General features: G+C 36.5%; 1 protein-coding gene across 4 annotated transcripts in view; it reads right to left on the reverse strand.

Annotated features, from left to right (window-relative positions):
• Prkd1 (protein kinase D1) overlaps positions 1 to 13,090 on the reverse strand; it is a 301,676-nt gene that overhangs the window by 18,825 nt on the left and 269,761 nt on the right. For all 4 annotated transcript variants that reach the window (XM_063246399.1, XM_063246381.1, XM_063246388.1 and 1 more), the window contains 3 exons: positions 2,876 to 3,037; positions 2,233 to 2,331; positions 1,119 to 1,386 (listed from right to left, as the gene is read on the reverse strand). In XM_063246399.1, coding sequence (XP_063102469.1) covers positions 1,119 to 1,386; positions 2,233 to 2,331; positions 2,876 to 3,037 — 529 coding nt within the window. The remainder of the gene's footprint in view (positions 1 to 1,118; positions 1,387 to 2,232; positions 2,332 to 2,875; positions 3,038 to 13,090) is intronic.

Below are 13,090 nucleotides of genomic sequence, written 5' to 3' on the forward strand. Positions count from 1 at the left end.
TGGTAACTTAAGCTCTGATAATATTATTACACTTAATATTTACCGTGTCTAAGAATGTAATTTACTTTATCTGTTTATCTACTTGATTTTCCACTTCTATACCAATGCATACAATAATAGGTATCAAAGAAGAGAGATTTGTCCATGAACATGTTATATTTTTAAGTGGTAAAAAAATCTAAACAAGTAGGAATTTAGGACTACACATTGCCTAGAAATTGGCAAGGACACAAGTTTAGTGGTAAAAGGATCCACACCTAGACTCTCTTGGGTGAGTTCTGCCCCTGACTAGCTTTGTCTTTCTAGTTTGTACTATCAGTTTTTGTTGCTTTCATCTTCTTCCTTGAAATACTGGTGTAAAAATCATCATACATGGTAAAAATCATCTTCTGGGACCCTTACGAGTATTAAATAAATTTCAAGGCACGTTTACTGCACAACTCCTTGCAAAAGCATCCAATACCTATTTACTTTGCCATACCCTGCCAGTTCTTTTCAAACTATCCATTTTCCTTAAAAGGAAGGAAATATTTATTAAAAATATAATCCTAACTAATGCAACACTGCCAAAGTAATCCATACTAAAGTAGTAACACGGATAGACAAAAATTACACATATAGATGTTCCAATACTAAAGAAATGAAGCAACCTCAAAATTGTGAATCCAAATAACATATACATACTCTAATGTCACACAAAGGAAATAAGTCAAATCTTTGATATACTAATATATATGATAATTAAAATATAAAGTTTCTCTGTTGGTAATGTTTTAAAAGTGCTTAATAAAAACCAAAAATGTGGTAAGTAAATCCTCACTACAGATTCATTATCATTAAACCAATTTGCAAATATTATAAATTCTAAGAAAACATATCAAAATATGAATTCAATTACTTCTTAATACACATTTCCCAATTTTTTTATTTTTTAATTATATAGACACAAACATCTCCTTAGAAGACATTTTCCGTTACCTTTTACTTTTCAACCTAGCCCATAAATTGTTGTTTCCACCCCAGTGGGTACAAAAAGCATTTATAAATTTAAGAATTCACAATTAATACCACACCACTTAAAAATTTAATAGTTACCACTTCTGAATGGAAGATATTACCTTCGTGAGAGATTTCCTTCCAGGGATTCGGTGGATACATGAAAGCTGCATTCTGGATTTGGTCATGGATGTCTTCATCTTCGTTAAATGGAAATGTACCACTTAGGCTTACATAGATTATGACCCCAACTGACCACATGTCTAGAGAGCGATTATAACCCTTGTTTCTTAGGACCTCAGGTGCCAGGTAGGCTGGGGTCCCCACCACGGACCTCCGGAAAGACTTCTCTCCAATGATCCGTGCAAAGCCAAAATCACAAAGTTTCACCTGTTGACAACATGAGTTGGCAGAAATAATGAGTTCACAGTTATGTGCTTGTTTCTGTGTTAGCTCAGATCTGCTGGAGATAACCACAATACTTAAATAGAATGATACTCATTCTCATAGCGAAGAAATAGCTATTTTCTACCTTTTCATGTACTTGACACCATGGTGTATATGCCTATATAAAAGTATGTTTTCATTCACAAAAAAGTATAGTCTAAGCACTTTTCCTTTCGTCTCCAAAAGCCTGAGAGACAAATATAAAAATAAGTGTATTTAGAAGTGGATAACAGTGCTCACAAGTTAGGAATCTATGGGAGAGTGATGGTTTTAACAGCTTACAAGAAAAAGACGAAGACAGAGAGATGAATCATGCCATCCATCATAATGCTCAAAATTAGCTTTATGCTGGCACATAGCAGGCACCTAAAAGGTGTCAGAGCTGCAAGGGAAGATAGCCACATTAGGTCACTTTGGATCCATCATTCCTTCAGGGGTGATATCATTGTTTTCCACTCCCTTTGCTGAGAAAGGGGACAGAAACCTGATGGCATCTTTGGGACTCTAAAGTGCCACCACTCTCAAGGCCAGCACTTTCAACACTGGACTAGGCTTGCCAGTTCTGGCGAAGCCAAAGAGGAGACTGAGAAGGCAGTGGTATATGTTATTAAAGCAGGATAGATCAAGAGGTCACTGATACAGCCACGGCCTCAAAGCAAGAAGGAAACAAATGGATAAAAACCCACATGAAACTAAAGTTCTGAGGGGAAAAAGAAGATAACACAATGCTTCCTGGAAGGCAGTGATGCTATCAACTAGATTATTTTGCAGGGAGAATTTTCAACTTGCCTGAGGGAAGGGGTCAGCTGATGCTAACAATACATTTTCTGGCTTGAGGTCACAGTGAACGATATTTTTAAAATGGAGATGCCGCAAAGCCACAAGGATCTATAAAAGAAGAAAATCACCAAAATAATTTCATGTCAGTCTATTACTTTCAAGATGTTTTCTATCAGGGCGTACATTTCCAAGGCCAAGAGAAAACTCACAATGTCCGGTCAAGGCCCTTTAAATTGAAGACCTGGAAATGGGCTAGATTAACACAGCAGGTTGCTAAGGCAACCTCAGTGGAAGAAACAGCATATCATGGCGCTCATATCACAATCAACCCAGGTATAGACAAAGGGTCTTAATACGAAACAGAGATATGCATACTTAACTATTTTAATTGAGCCAGCACTATACCATTGTACTTTTCAAACTTTCAGAAGAGTTTTAAAGCATGAGCCTGCTTACATGTCATAATTTGGTGCACTGCACTCCAAATAACACAGATAAAACATAGAAAAAAATACCACATGCCCCTGAAACCTTTTCTAGCGTAGTTTAAGTTAGAAAGAGAGACTAAACAACAAGGCTAGAAAGCTGTAGTTAAACAGCAATAACATTTGATATTAAATATTACTTTTTCTGTCTCTAATTGATTTCTTACCTGGGTAATTAAAAACTTCGTTATGTGCTCTGGCAACCTGCCCTTTTCACTTGACAAGATCATCTCCAGCATGTCTCCATGGAGTTTCTCCATAACAACAAACACTCTTTCAGGCGTCTCAAACATACACTCCAAATTTACAACACCAGGGTGATGAAGGTTCTATTAAAGATAAATAAAGCACTTGAAGAAAATGAGTTTTTTGATACTGTTTGACATGCTCGCTGATTACACAAAACTGCTTAAGCTTATAGCTATGGAGAAACCCACACTTAGAATTTTTAGCACCTCTGAATTCCACATGTGCTGCCTTATATTTTTGAAATGCTATCTCCGGAAAATAAATCTTTACTTTCTATGCATAGTGAAATTATTTCTATGCTAAAAAATCCAAGTTCCAGCACTGTGAATTGCTAATTAGGTTTTAATTAGAATACCATATTGAGAAATCTGCAATTTCTTAGGATCCTCTCCAATATTAAGCACACTACTCCAAAAAGCATCCTCGGCTATCTCTGCACAATTGATAAAAAATAATGTAGAAAAGATGAAATCTGTGTGTGATATGCATCTAACTGTACTGCAACAACACCTCATCCTGGAGTTGCTCTGCTTTCTGGTTTCAGTAGTTTGTCACAGAAGCTCTGATACGGAGCCAAGATCATTTTGAATTACACAAAAAAATTGTTATTGAGTCCTTGCTTTGCCTGGGACAACATGTTATCTGCAAGGTTTTAAAGCATTAAGTATTTCCACAATAAAGTAAGGGCTGGTAATGGTAGCCAGCATTTTCTTTCATACATTTACTGTCACTTAAATCAAGCAAAATTACCTCAGAGTTACATTATTTCTTGTAACGATGCTTAAATTTAAGTGTTGTTCTGGGTCAAGAAGAAAAGGCTTTGAGTATTTAACCTGCATGTATACATACACCTACACATGGATGCATGTGTGTATGTGTTAGTTTTTCCTCGTACAATAGCAAAAATCCTAATGTTAGAGAAATTATATTTCAGTGAGAAACAAAAAAAAAAAAAACATAAATAAAAACTACCTACCCACCCACCTTGCGAAATATGCTAACAGCTGAACAGTTTTTGAAAAAAATCTCATTGAATAATAAAATTTTATACAAAATGTGAATTTTCCAAACTACAATAGTTAAAACCTAAAATGGTTCACTATTCTGTGTTTCCATAGATGGGTGCTGGCGGCCAGTGGAAGATGCTGTGGTGGTCCTCCTCGCTGCCCATTGCCAAAAAGGCTAGGAATCCACTGAGTACAGAGCCAGACTGTGGTTGGCAGTAGCTTTCATGGTCAGAACATCTCTCGTGGAGTCCTTCCACTATTCTGGTAGTTTTGATCTCTGCCACAGACATCCAGTGAGCTTGATCAATGTGAAGCAAAATGTGGTGAAGGAATGGCAGGTTTATTAACATTGTCTGAACAGATAGTTACACATCTACCTAGTAGCTTTTACTTCTTACGGGCTCAGGTGTTCTTGAAATCACTGCACTATAACTACCCAGGTCTGAGTAGTTCAGATAGACTAGGCCTCCAGAGTTGTTCTCTCCTGGTCAGAACTGAAGTACACGGAGGGTGACTGGTAACAACAAAGCTCACACTACCATTATTCTTGTGTGAGGTATTTGACTCTACCTGTAACACCAGCTTGGCTTGTGGTGATATGGGAGAGCCAGACCCTGAAGTGGGAGATGACTGTGACAGATATCGATAGGTGGACTGTAGGTGATAGCGTTGTTCATACCTGAACTTGCCCCATGCTATCTCAGGCCCTTTTCCTTATATCCCCTTCCCTGAAAGAGAAACCACCATGACCAGACAGATCCTTTATGCATCCACAGATTTCAGCTGCCTTTTTAAATGAGTGGCCACAGCAGAAGCTTTAAAGATCATAAGAGAAGTTTTGGTTATTCTGGGAAAAGTTCACCAGGAGATGTGCTAAATGTACCTTTCTTTTTAAGCTTCTTGTCAGCTGATTTTTTAAAATTTTGTCCACCTTTAAGAACCTAGGCAGTGTTCCAGACAGCCTAGAGTTGTTAAAGGAGCAAGTGTGTGTCAAAATGAGGAGGAGGAATAGTGAATAAAAACAAAGTGGAACAAAAGAAATAGCCAGTGAGACTAAAGGTTCTTCTGCGTAGGCAGATGGAAGAACAGAGAGGAGAAGATAAAGCACAGTTAAGGGACAGAGGCCTTGGGGTTCAGGTGGGTCAGCGAGAAAGGAAGTCCTGCTGTAACTGCGTAGCTTGCTGCTTCTGCGTACCTCATCCAGACACTAAACGGTGGAGAAAGGAAAGGCTGCAGACGGCCCAGAAGACTGCCCACTAAACTGTCTGACTGTATATGCATCCCTCTTCCGGTGTCTGCATCCCACATACATCAGTTCTCAGAAGTATTGGAGTACTTCACTCAACGTTTTCTTTTTCTTTTTCCCTATTCCACAATACAGCTTGAGCAGACCCTACAAAAAGGGTGAAGACTGACATTTGTATTCTGAGCTCAAAGGACTCCACGAATGATTCTTTATAGTAAGGAGCATCTTTATGGTAAGGAGCGGAACGATTTTGCCATTTCCTGATAAAGCATTTTAGTACATAAATCTAAAAAGAAACAATATGTTCAATGAAAAACATCTGTCTTAAGGTCATGCATATACAACTGGTTAACATATTAGAAAAGTTCAACTCACACAATCATCCCACTTAGCCTTTGCTATTACATAACAGTCTTTAATGCTTTATAGGTTTTCTGAAGGATATCGAGTGACAGCTTGAAAACCTTTTACAAAAGCAGAACACTTTTGCCTTCCACTAGTTGATATAAAATTGATACTTTAAATGTATTATATGTGGTTGAGACAAAATTATCACAGATGCATCCTCATGAGCCGAGTGGTTTTGCATTGAACCAAATAGCCATGTTTTTATATCGGACAGTAACAAAAAATTAAAACAGATTATAAAGAATCATATATTATTTATCCAATCTCTATACTTAAAGGATGATAAGTATTTATTTAGTCACGCAGAATATCTCTGAAGTCTAGAAACAAAAAAAACAAGCTATTATTGTTCATCTATTTTGATGTATAATTTATATCACCTTTAGTATTTTAAGAATTTTAAGGTAAGCTTCAACAAAAGAGTCCACGTGACTTGGATCACAGATTAACTTTTCATATAAAATTTAAAAGTTTTTTTTAACTGTTTCTTCCTAATGTCCAAAGTAACTGAATTTAAACATGGCAAGAAGACAATAGCGGCACAGTAGCATGCAGAAAAGAATTCTGCTGACTTCTGAGGCTCACCTCAGGAATTTGAATAATAAATTTCACAGCAGAGCAAGTGCCTATAGGACTCAGACCATCTGTTTGTTACATTTAAGTAATTTAATTTTCAGGAAATGAAACATTTGGTCCAGGACAGGAAAGAATAGTGGGCATTCACACATAACAGATTGATGACATATCCATGGAGTGAATATAACTTGTCTGAAAGTCGGGGAGGAAATATCAATCAGACAGGACAAAAAATTTCCTGACCCAAGCTGCCCAGAAAAATCTTATGTAATAATGAAAAGAACTCACTAGAAGTGCATATTTTTATAAAAGTAATAATTTATTAAAACAGCCAAGGAACTAATTCTAGTTTTTGTGTATATCCTACTCTGTATTTTTTGGCTTCAAGTTAAACATGTCTTTAATATTGATACAAAGCATGTACTTATTTTCCATAATATAAATAGTGTTGCTTTATTATAAATCTAGATTTGAGAGCTTATTGCATATATTTAGGTACGATAAGTTTAAGCTGTCATATTTTTCTCATTTCTTTCACCTCTTACTCTCTTACAATTAGGTTTATTCTATTCAAACACAAAAGAGAAGAGAAGAGGAATTTAGATCCAACATATCTTTTCAGTAGTTGGGTTTTGTGTTTTGTTTTGTTTTGTTGTACTCGGAATTGAACCCAGAGCCTTCACACTGAACTATATTTCGAGTCCTTAGTATTTCAAGACAGGGTCTAACTAAGTTGCTAAAGGGCTCAGTTTAGACTTGAGTTTGTGCTCCTCCTGCCTCCGCCTTCTACAGTACTGGGATTAGAGCCTTGCACTACCAATCCTGGCTTTTCAGTAGGTTATCAGGTACAATGCAACATCAATATAAGGGCTTCTGACTACTTTTCAGTTAAAGGACTTAACAATTCAGCTCATGTTGTAGCAAGAAAAGCACATTTAAAGTGATGAGTCCAGGATCTGAATACTAAATGACAGCAGAGTAGAAAACAGAATATTTTGTGGCACAGAAATACTGAGGAGTCATGAGATATCTTTCTCGAAGGTATGGTGCTGAAGCAGGAGCTTTGTTCATTCTCTTTGCTGCCAGTTTTCTAGAGCCGAGAACAGAATACACCATCTTATTTATTTTCTAATTAGTCTCTTATAATCTCTGCTTTGTTTAATGGTCTTAGAAATCACAAATCTACCATTGCCATTGCTAATCTTTCCTTACATAATTTGTGAAAACCTTTGTATGAATTCATTATTTCCCTGAGGGTGAGAAATGAAGAACTGAAAATGAACTGTGTGGACAGGAATGATCAGGCTAAAAAGATGGTACTGAGAGGGGAAGCCAAACCAAATGGAATCTTGGTAGCCTTCCCACCTCCAAGCAGAGAACAAATATCAGGCAACACAAGTCACCAGGGGGACATTCTGAGATTGGGGAAACATGCAAGAATTGTGGATGCTAGAATTAGACTGGGATTTTATGATCTACCCACACTGCCTTCATCAGTTTAAAAAAAAAGCATGATAGGACTTTGAGAATGACGGTTGGAATATGAAGAGTTAAATAAGGTGCAGTGCCTAACATTATCCAGGTACTGGGGGGGAAATCTCATCCTCCCGTGAATCTGTGTATACACAGCTAATGTTGTTTTCAGTATTCTTTTGCAACTTGACTTAGAAGACCAACTTGTCTTCACCTGGGAGGAAAAGCAATAGACACTGTAGGTATTGTCATCTCAGGGATGTGTTACCTGGTTCCATTATTTTAATGGATTATTATGTTACAGTCCACAAGAGAATGATTGTACACATGAGGGAATATGCTGTTCATTCTATGAGTTAAGGGCTTGAACCACCTGTGAAATTCATGGGGATGGGAGGCTGGTCTGGTTAGATACAGTGGTTTGAGACAAAGTGCAAACCTCCTCTATACTGTGAAGGATACACAGACTTTTGTTGAGCCAGTCAAGGTGCAGCCTCCGGACATCCCTTTAACAAGTGTTCCAAAACAGTGAGATATCATTGGTACTGATGGCATGAGTTGGGCTTTCTAGCAAGTGCAAGAACAAAATGTACTTCTAGGTTCTGGGTCACAGCTATGGAAAGGAGATGAAACTGAATACACCTCTTATTAAAATTCACAGTGACGTACAACGTATTGCTACAGGTGGAGCCACTGACTAAGACTTTACTGATCACAGTGAGAAGTGGCATACCAGTCAAGGAGTTTGAGGGTGTCCAATTTCATTGGTGTTAGTCCACTGTAGTGCAGATTCTGCTCTGAGAAAGCAGTAGGTTTGTAGTACAGAGTTTCTAAAAGCTTTGACTTCAGATCTGTGACTGGTGTTGGGCTTGGTTACCTATGAAACTGCCCCAGGCCTGCTGGTATGATCTCACAATGCAAGATAAGGTAGCCTCCACATCTAGAAATTCATGGTATATAACTCAAGCAGTGGGAGTCCTGCCTAGGACTGGGTCCAACACATGACTTACCATGGTACTTTGTCAACACATGACTCCTCATGGCACTTTGCCATGTCATGTAACTTTCATGCAGCAGGGTGGTAGAAAGCAAGAAAGGCTTATTAAAGCCACAGTTGTAGGCAAATCCACCATGGTAAGTGGCCTGAAATTCTTACAGAAGCATTTATATATTTAAGAACTGACACGGCTGGCATGTCTGTTCCTCATGAGCACCTAGAGGCCCCAGCTCCCACCCCAAAGACCACCCATCTCCATACAATTCATCCAGTTGATGTATTGCCAGAGTTGTGATAAACAGAGACAGCCAAAGCGAACAAATGAAAGAGTAAGAATGAGACACAGGCAGATCAAGAGAGAGTGAGAGTCAATGCAAGCGAGAGAGACAGAGACAGAGACAGAGACAGAGAGGGTGTTTTGCATACAGTAACAGACAATTCAGCGGGGCTCCAAGTGGCTTGTTCGCCTGGATGAGTCAGTTATTCTTATGGAATCTTTGGCCCTCCTAACTTGATCTTTATTGATCCTGTTGGATTCTAGACCCATGGTCCTCAGTTGGGTAGGTTAAATGAAATACTTCAGGCCTCTACTTCTGACACATCATTTCATCATCAATTTTAGGAATCACCTATGCACCCTGCTCTCATGGCTGACACATGTGCTGAGCTTCCTTCACCAGCTGTGTTTTCTAACAGAGATGATGCCACCAGGACAATTGATGATGCCATCAAGACAGTTCCAGGATTGTCTTGTTGAGTGGCAGTGATTTACCTTTACAAGTTCCTACTCAATACTGATTTTATTTCCCAGAGCTGCAGTCTTTTGCTGGTTTCCCTGGAACTAGAAAAAGTGTCTGATCTAAGTCAATCGGAGATATTATTTCACTAATTTCAAGAAACAAAATTCTGTTTCACTGGATATATAAGTAATCCCCAGAAGCACTTGGGATCCCTTCCAGTGAGTCTCTTTAGCTTATGGAATCTGGGGCGCTAGCTCTTGAGGAAGCCTAGAGTTGAGAAGTTCTGCTCAGGGGCGTCCTTTCTTTTGATTCTTTAGGAAACAACAGGTTATGATGGGTGATGGGAGAAAACCCCTCTTACTCCTGAGCTCTGCAAGGACATCTGGCCAACTTTTTGCTTGCAAATAAATAAAGAGCAAAACAAGACAGCCAAAATTGGAGATTAGGAGAAGTTCAAATATTCCCCCAAATTATAAATTCCATTGATTTGGAAATATTTCAAAATGTATGCTAACTATTTCATTTATACCACTAGTTTGTTGAAAAGTAAGATTTGATTTATTATGTTTGCTTTCTGTAAGAATCACTTTGCTTATGTCCTATGATCTGAAGATAATTGAAGAGAATGATACAAAGTGCAATAATTATTGTTACTTGGTTATCATATGCTTATGACACTTTGTTTAATTTTTCCTAAAATAAAATAAAATAGTTTATACAACACTTGAGAAAAAGAATTTTCTTTTCTTTTTTCACTTCATATTCTCTGTGTAATTTAGGTGAAGGCTTTCTAAGGTCTGGTTCAATAAGATAAATATGCTCTAGATATTTTTGAGTTAAGTGAAAGGAATATGTGAATTAAGGAATATGTGAATCTTGTAGCATGTGATTTATACCTCACATCATTTAGAATAATTTTCATTACCTATAATATTTCATTATTATGAGGCTTCAATAGGATGTTAATTAGTGTGGATATTAAATTTATTTCAAAAAACTACAAAAACCCAATTTGTATTTTATTTTGGGGCCATTTTTTTCAGATCAGCAAGGTAAGAATAAAAGCATAGTTGTTCTATAGTTATTAGAAATATTTCAGAAAATTTATCAACATGTAACTACATTTTAGAATACTTAGACACGTCAAAGTAAAAATACTAGTATAACATACATAATGTAAGTTATCAGCAAAAGTTTACATAGTCAAAACTATTTTTTATTTTTAGCAGTAAAATATCACAATTCATAAAATGTTTAGAATGATATATATGGATATAATTCTAATCGATGGAATTATTATTTTTCCTTTTTTAAAGTAAAACTTTTCTTTATCAACATAATGAATAATGTTGTAGCCTTCTGTTTATGTTACAATGTATGAAAGTATTTTGGATTTATAATTGCATTGAATATAGAATATAGAAAAAATCATGAATTCAATGAGCCATACATTAAATATATTTGTATCTTTTTAGAGTAAATTTGTAACTTTGTAAAGTAAATATATTTGTATCTTTTTGCCATTCCTTTGATCTTCATCTCTATCAACCCCTATTTTTTCAGATGTTTATCTCACTTGACTAATCTCAGTCCTTCAGCAGCCTTGACTGCTTCTTTTCTGCAAGTCTTCCTCCTCACTATTCTAGTTCTTCTTCCCAAACTCCTCCCCCTCCTTGAATTTGTCTAAATGATTTAGGCACATCTGAAACTCATCCCCAGAGCCAGCTCATCCATTTTGAGAAAGTTATTTGTCAGCTCTCTGCACATGTTGCCTTAAGGTAGCTCTGAGTTCAGATGTTTCACAGATACTTTAACTTGTAATTCTTTCCTTGGGACACCTCCACTTGGTTTTGCCACTTGTACCCAAAACCAACCAGCCTAAAACTAAATGTTTAGTACTAAATATATTTTCTTGCAAATACGCTCTTCATACCCTTTTTCATTTTTACTAATATTCTTCCATTTCTTAGGCAAAAACCATTTATTGTCAATTAAGGAAAATTTTAAATAAAAATCTTTTAGCAACACCTATGAAGCACTTTATTCCATTATGTAAAGAAGTTGGTAGACATCTGGATTAAATAACAATGAATGAAATCCTTGAAGGTGATCACAACCCTTTGAGTAGTCAACTATGAGTGACAATACTCTACAAGATAGTGAAAGAAATAATGGAGTACAACTTGGTCTGGACGCCAGAATCAGGGAAAACATCAAGGGGAAATATAGAGTGGCAAAACGCATTGAAACAACTGACAACTGTATGAGGAAGTGAAAACTACCACCCTGACACCTTTAATTATGTCAAGCAAACAGACTCTACAGGTTATGAGATTAAAAATTTAACCTACAAATATGTGTTAACATCTATTGTAGAGGCATAGCTAAGCAATTCAATGGCAGGACCTTGGACAGGAAGGATTTCTGTGCATCTTTGCCATGCCGTTTTATCTGAACCAGAAGAGTGCTTAGCTTGGAGCAGCAACTCAATACATACTAGTTTCATGAAGGAAGCAAAGAATGATCAGGGATAGAGATGAGGATTTTTGAGTTTTTGGGCTATAATGAAAACATGAAAAATGTCTTGTTACCTTCATATGCTTGAGGGTCAGAATTTGTTCTCAGCCTAACTAAATTCTTTTTAGAAAACCACACCGTAAAAATTTTTCCAGACATTTCTCTATTGCATTGGAGTTATTTGCAACTCGTATTTCAGAAGGGAAGACAGGAAGTTGTTAACATGTAGGTGTATTTTATCCTTTTCTACTTCACTATAAAGTTAACAGCTAACACTCCGCTGACAGATTCTGAAGGGCCAATTGAAAGACTCAAAGATAAAAAAGTAGACCCTCAACATAGGCTAGTTTCTGCAGCTGCAATACAGGCTAGAAAGATGGTACTTATGAAACTCTAAGGTACACATTACAACTCTGCAGGGCTTTCTCTGCAAAGGGATTTGCCTGAGGAGATGTGGCCGCAGAGACGGGAGGAGGAAGGGCCATGTTGGGAAGATGTCAAAAACCGTATTTTCACCTATTATTTATGAATCAGTATTGCCAAGTTAAGAATAGCTTTTTAAAAATCTCTTTTTGGTATTTGATCAGCAAGTGTTAAGCCATGAATCGATGAATTGGAATCTAAAGATCTATAGTTACCTTTTATGTAGTTATTTTCTTCTGTGTTACACTGGTCATCTAAAGGCACAAAACGCCATTTTTAGAAATTCTCAATCTCAGAAAACTGTTATTTTTTATGCATACAAGATTTCTTTGGTGTATGCATATATGAGTTTATTTAGGGTAGCAGTCATATCTTTCTAATTCAATATTTGGAATTCAATAAATAGCAATTAAACAAATGAAGAGATGTAATTTATTTTTCATTACCAGAAATACATAAAAGAAAATTAATAAAACTAAATTAGAAATTAAGATGAGTTTCATAAGTACAAAATTGTAGAAAGTATATGAAAATTGGCTTTATCAACAGTCTACTTAGTGCATACAAGATAGCTATGCTGACCACATTAGGCAAATAACTTCTGAATTTCTATTTGGTCTGCAAAAAACAATTTTTAATCCATATAAAAGCTATATATACCACACAATAACTTTTCATAACAAATTATGGTTTAAAAAGTGACTTATTAATAAGAAGAGTCAAGTGACATGTAATATAATCATGAT

Source organism: Cavia porcellus, unplaced genomic scaffold (genome assembly GCF_034190915.1).
Source record: "Cavia porcellus strain 051 isolate PalLab524CR breed Dunkin Hartley unplaced genomic scaffold, mCavPor4.1 scaffold_1, whole genome shotgun sequence".
Classification (NCBI taxonomy): Eukaryota; Metazoa; Chordata; class Mammalia; order Rodentia; family Caviidae; genus Cavia; species Cavia porcellus.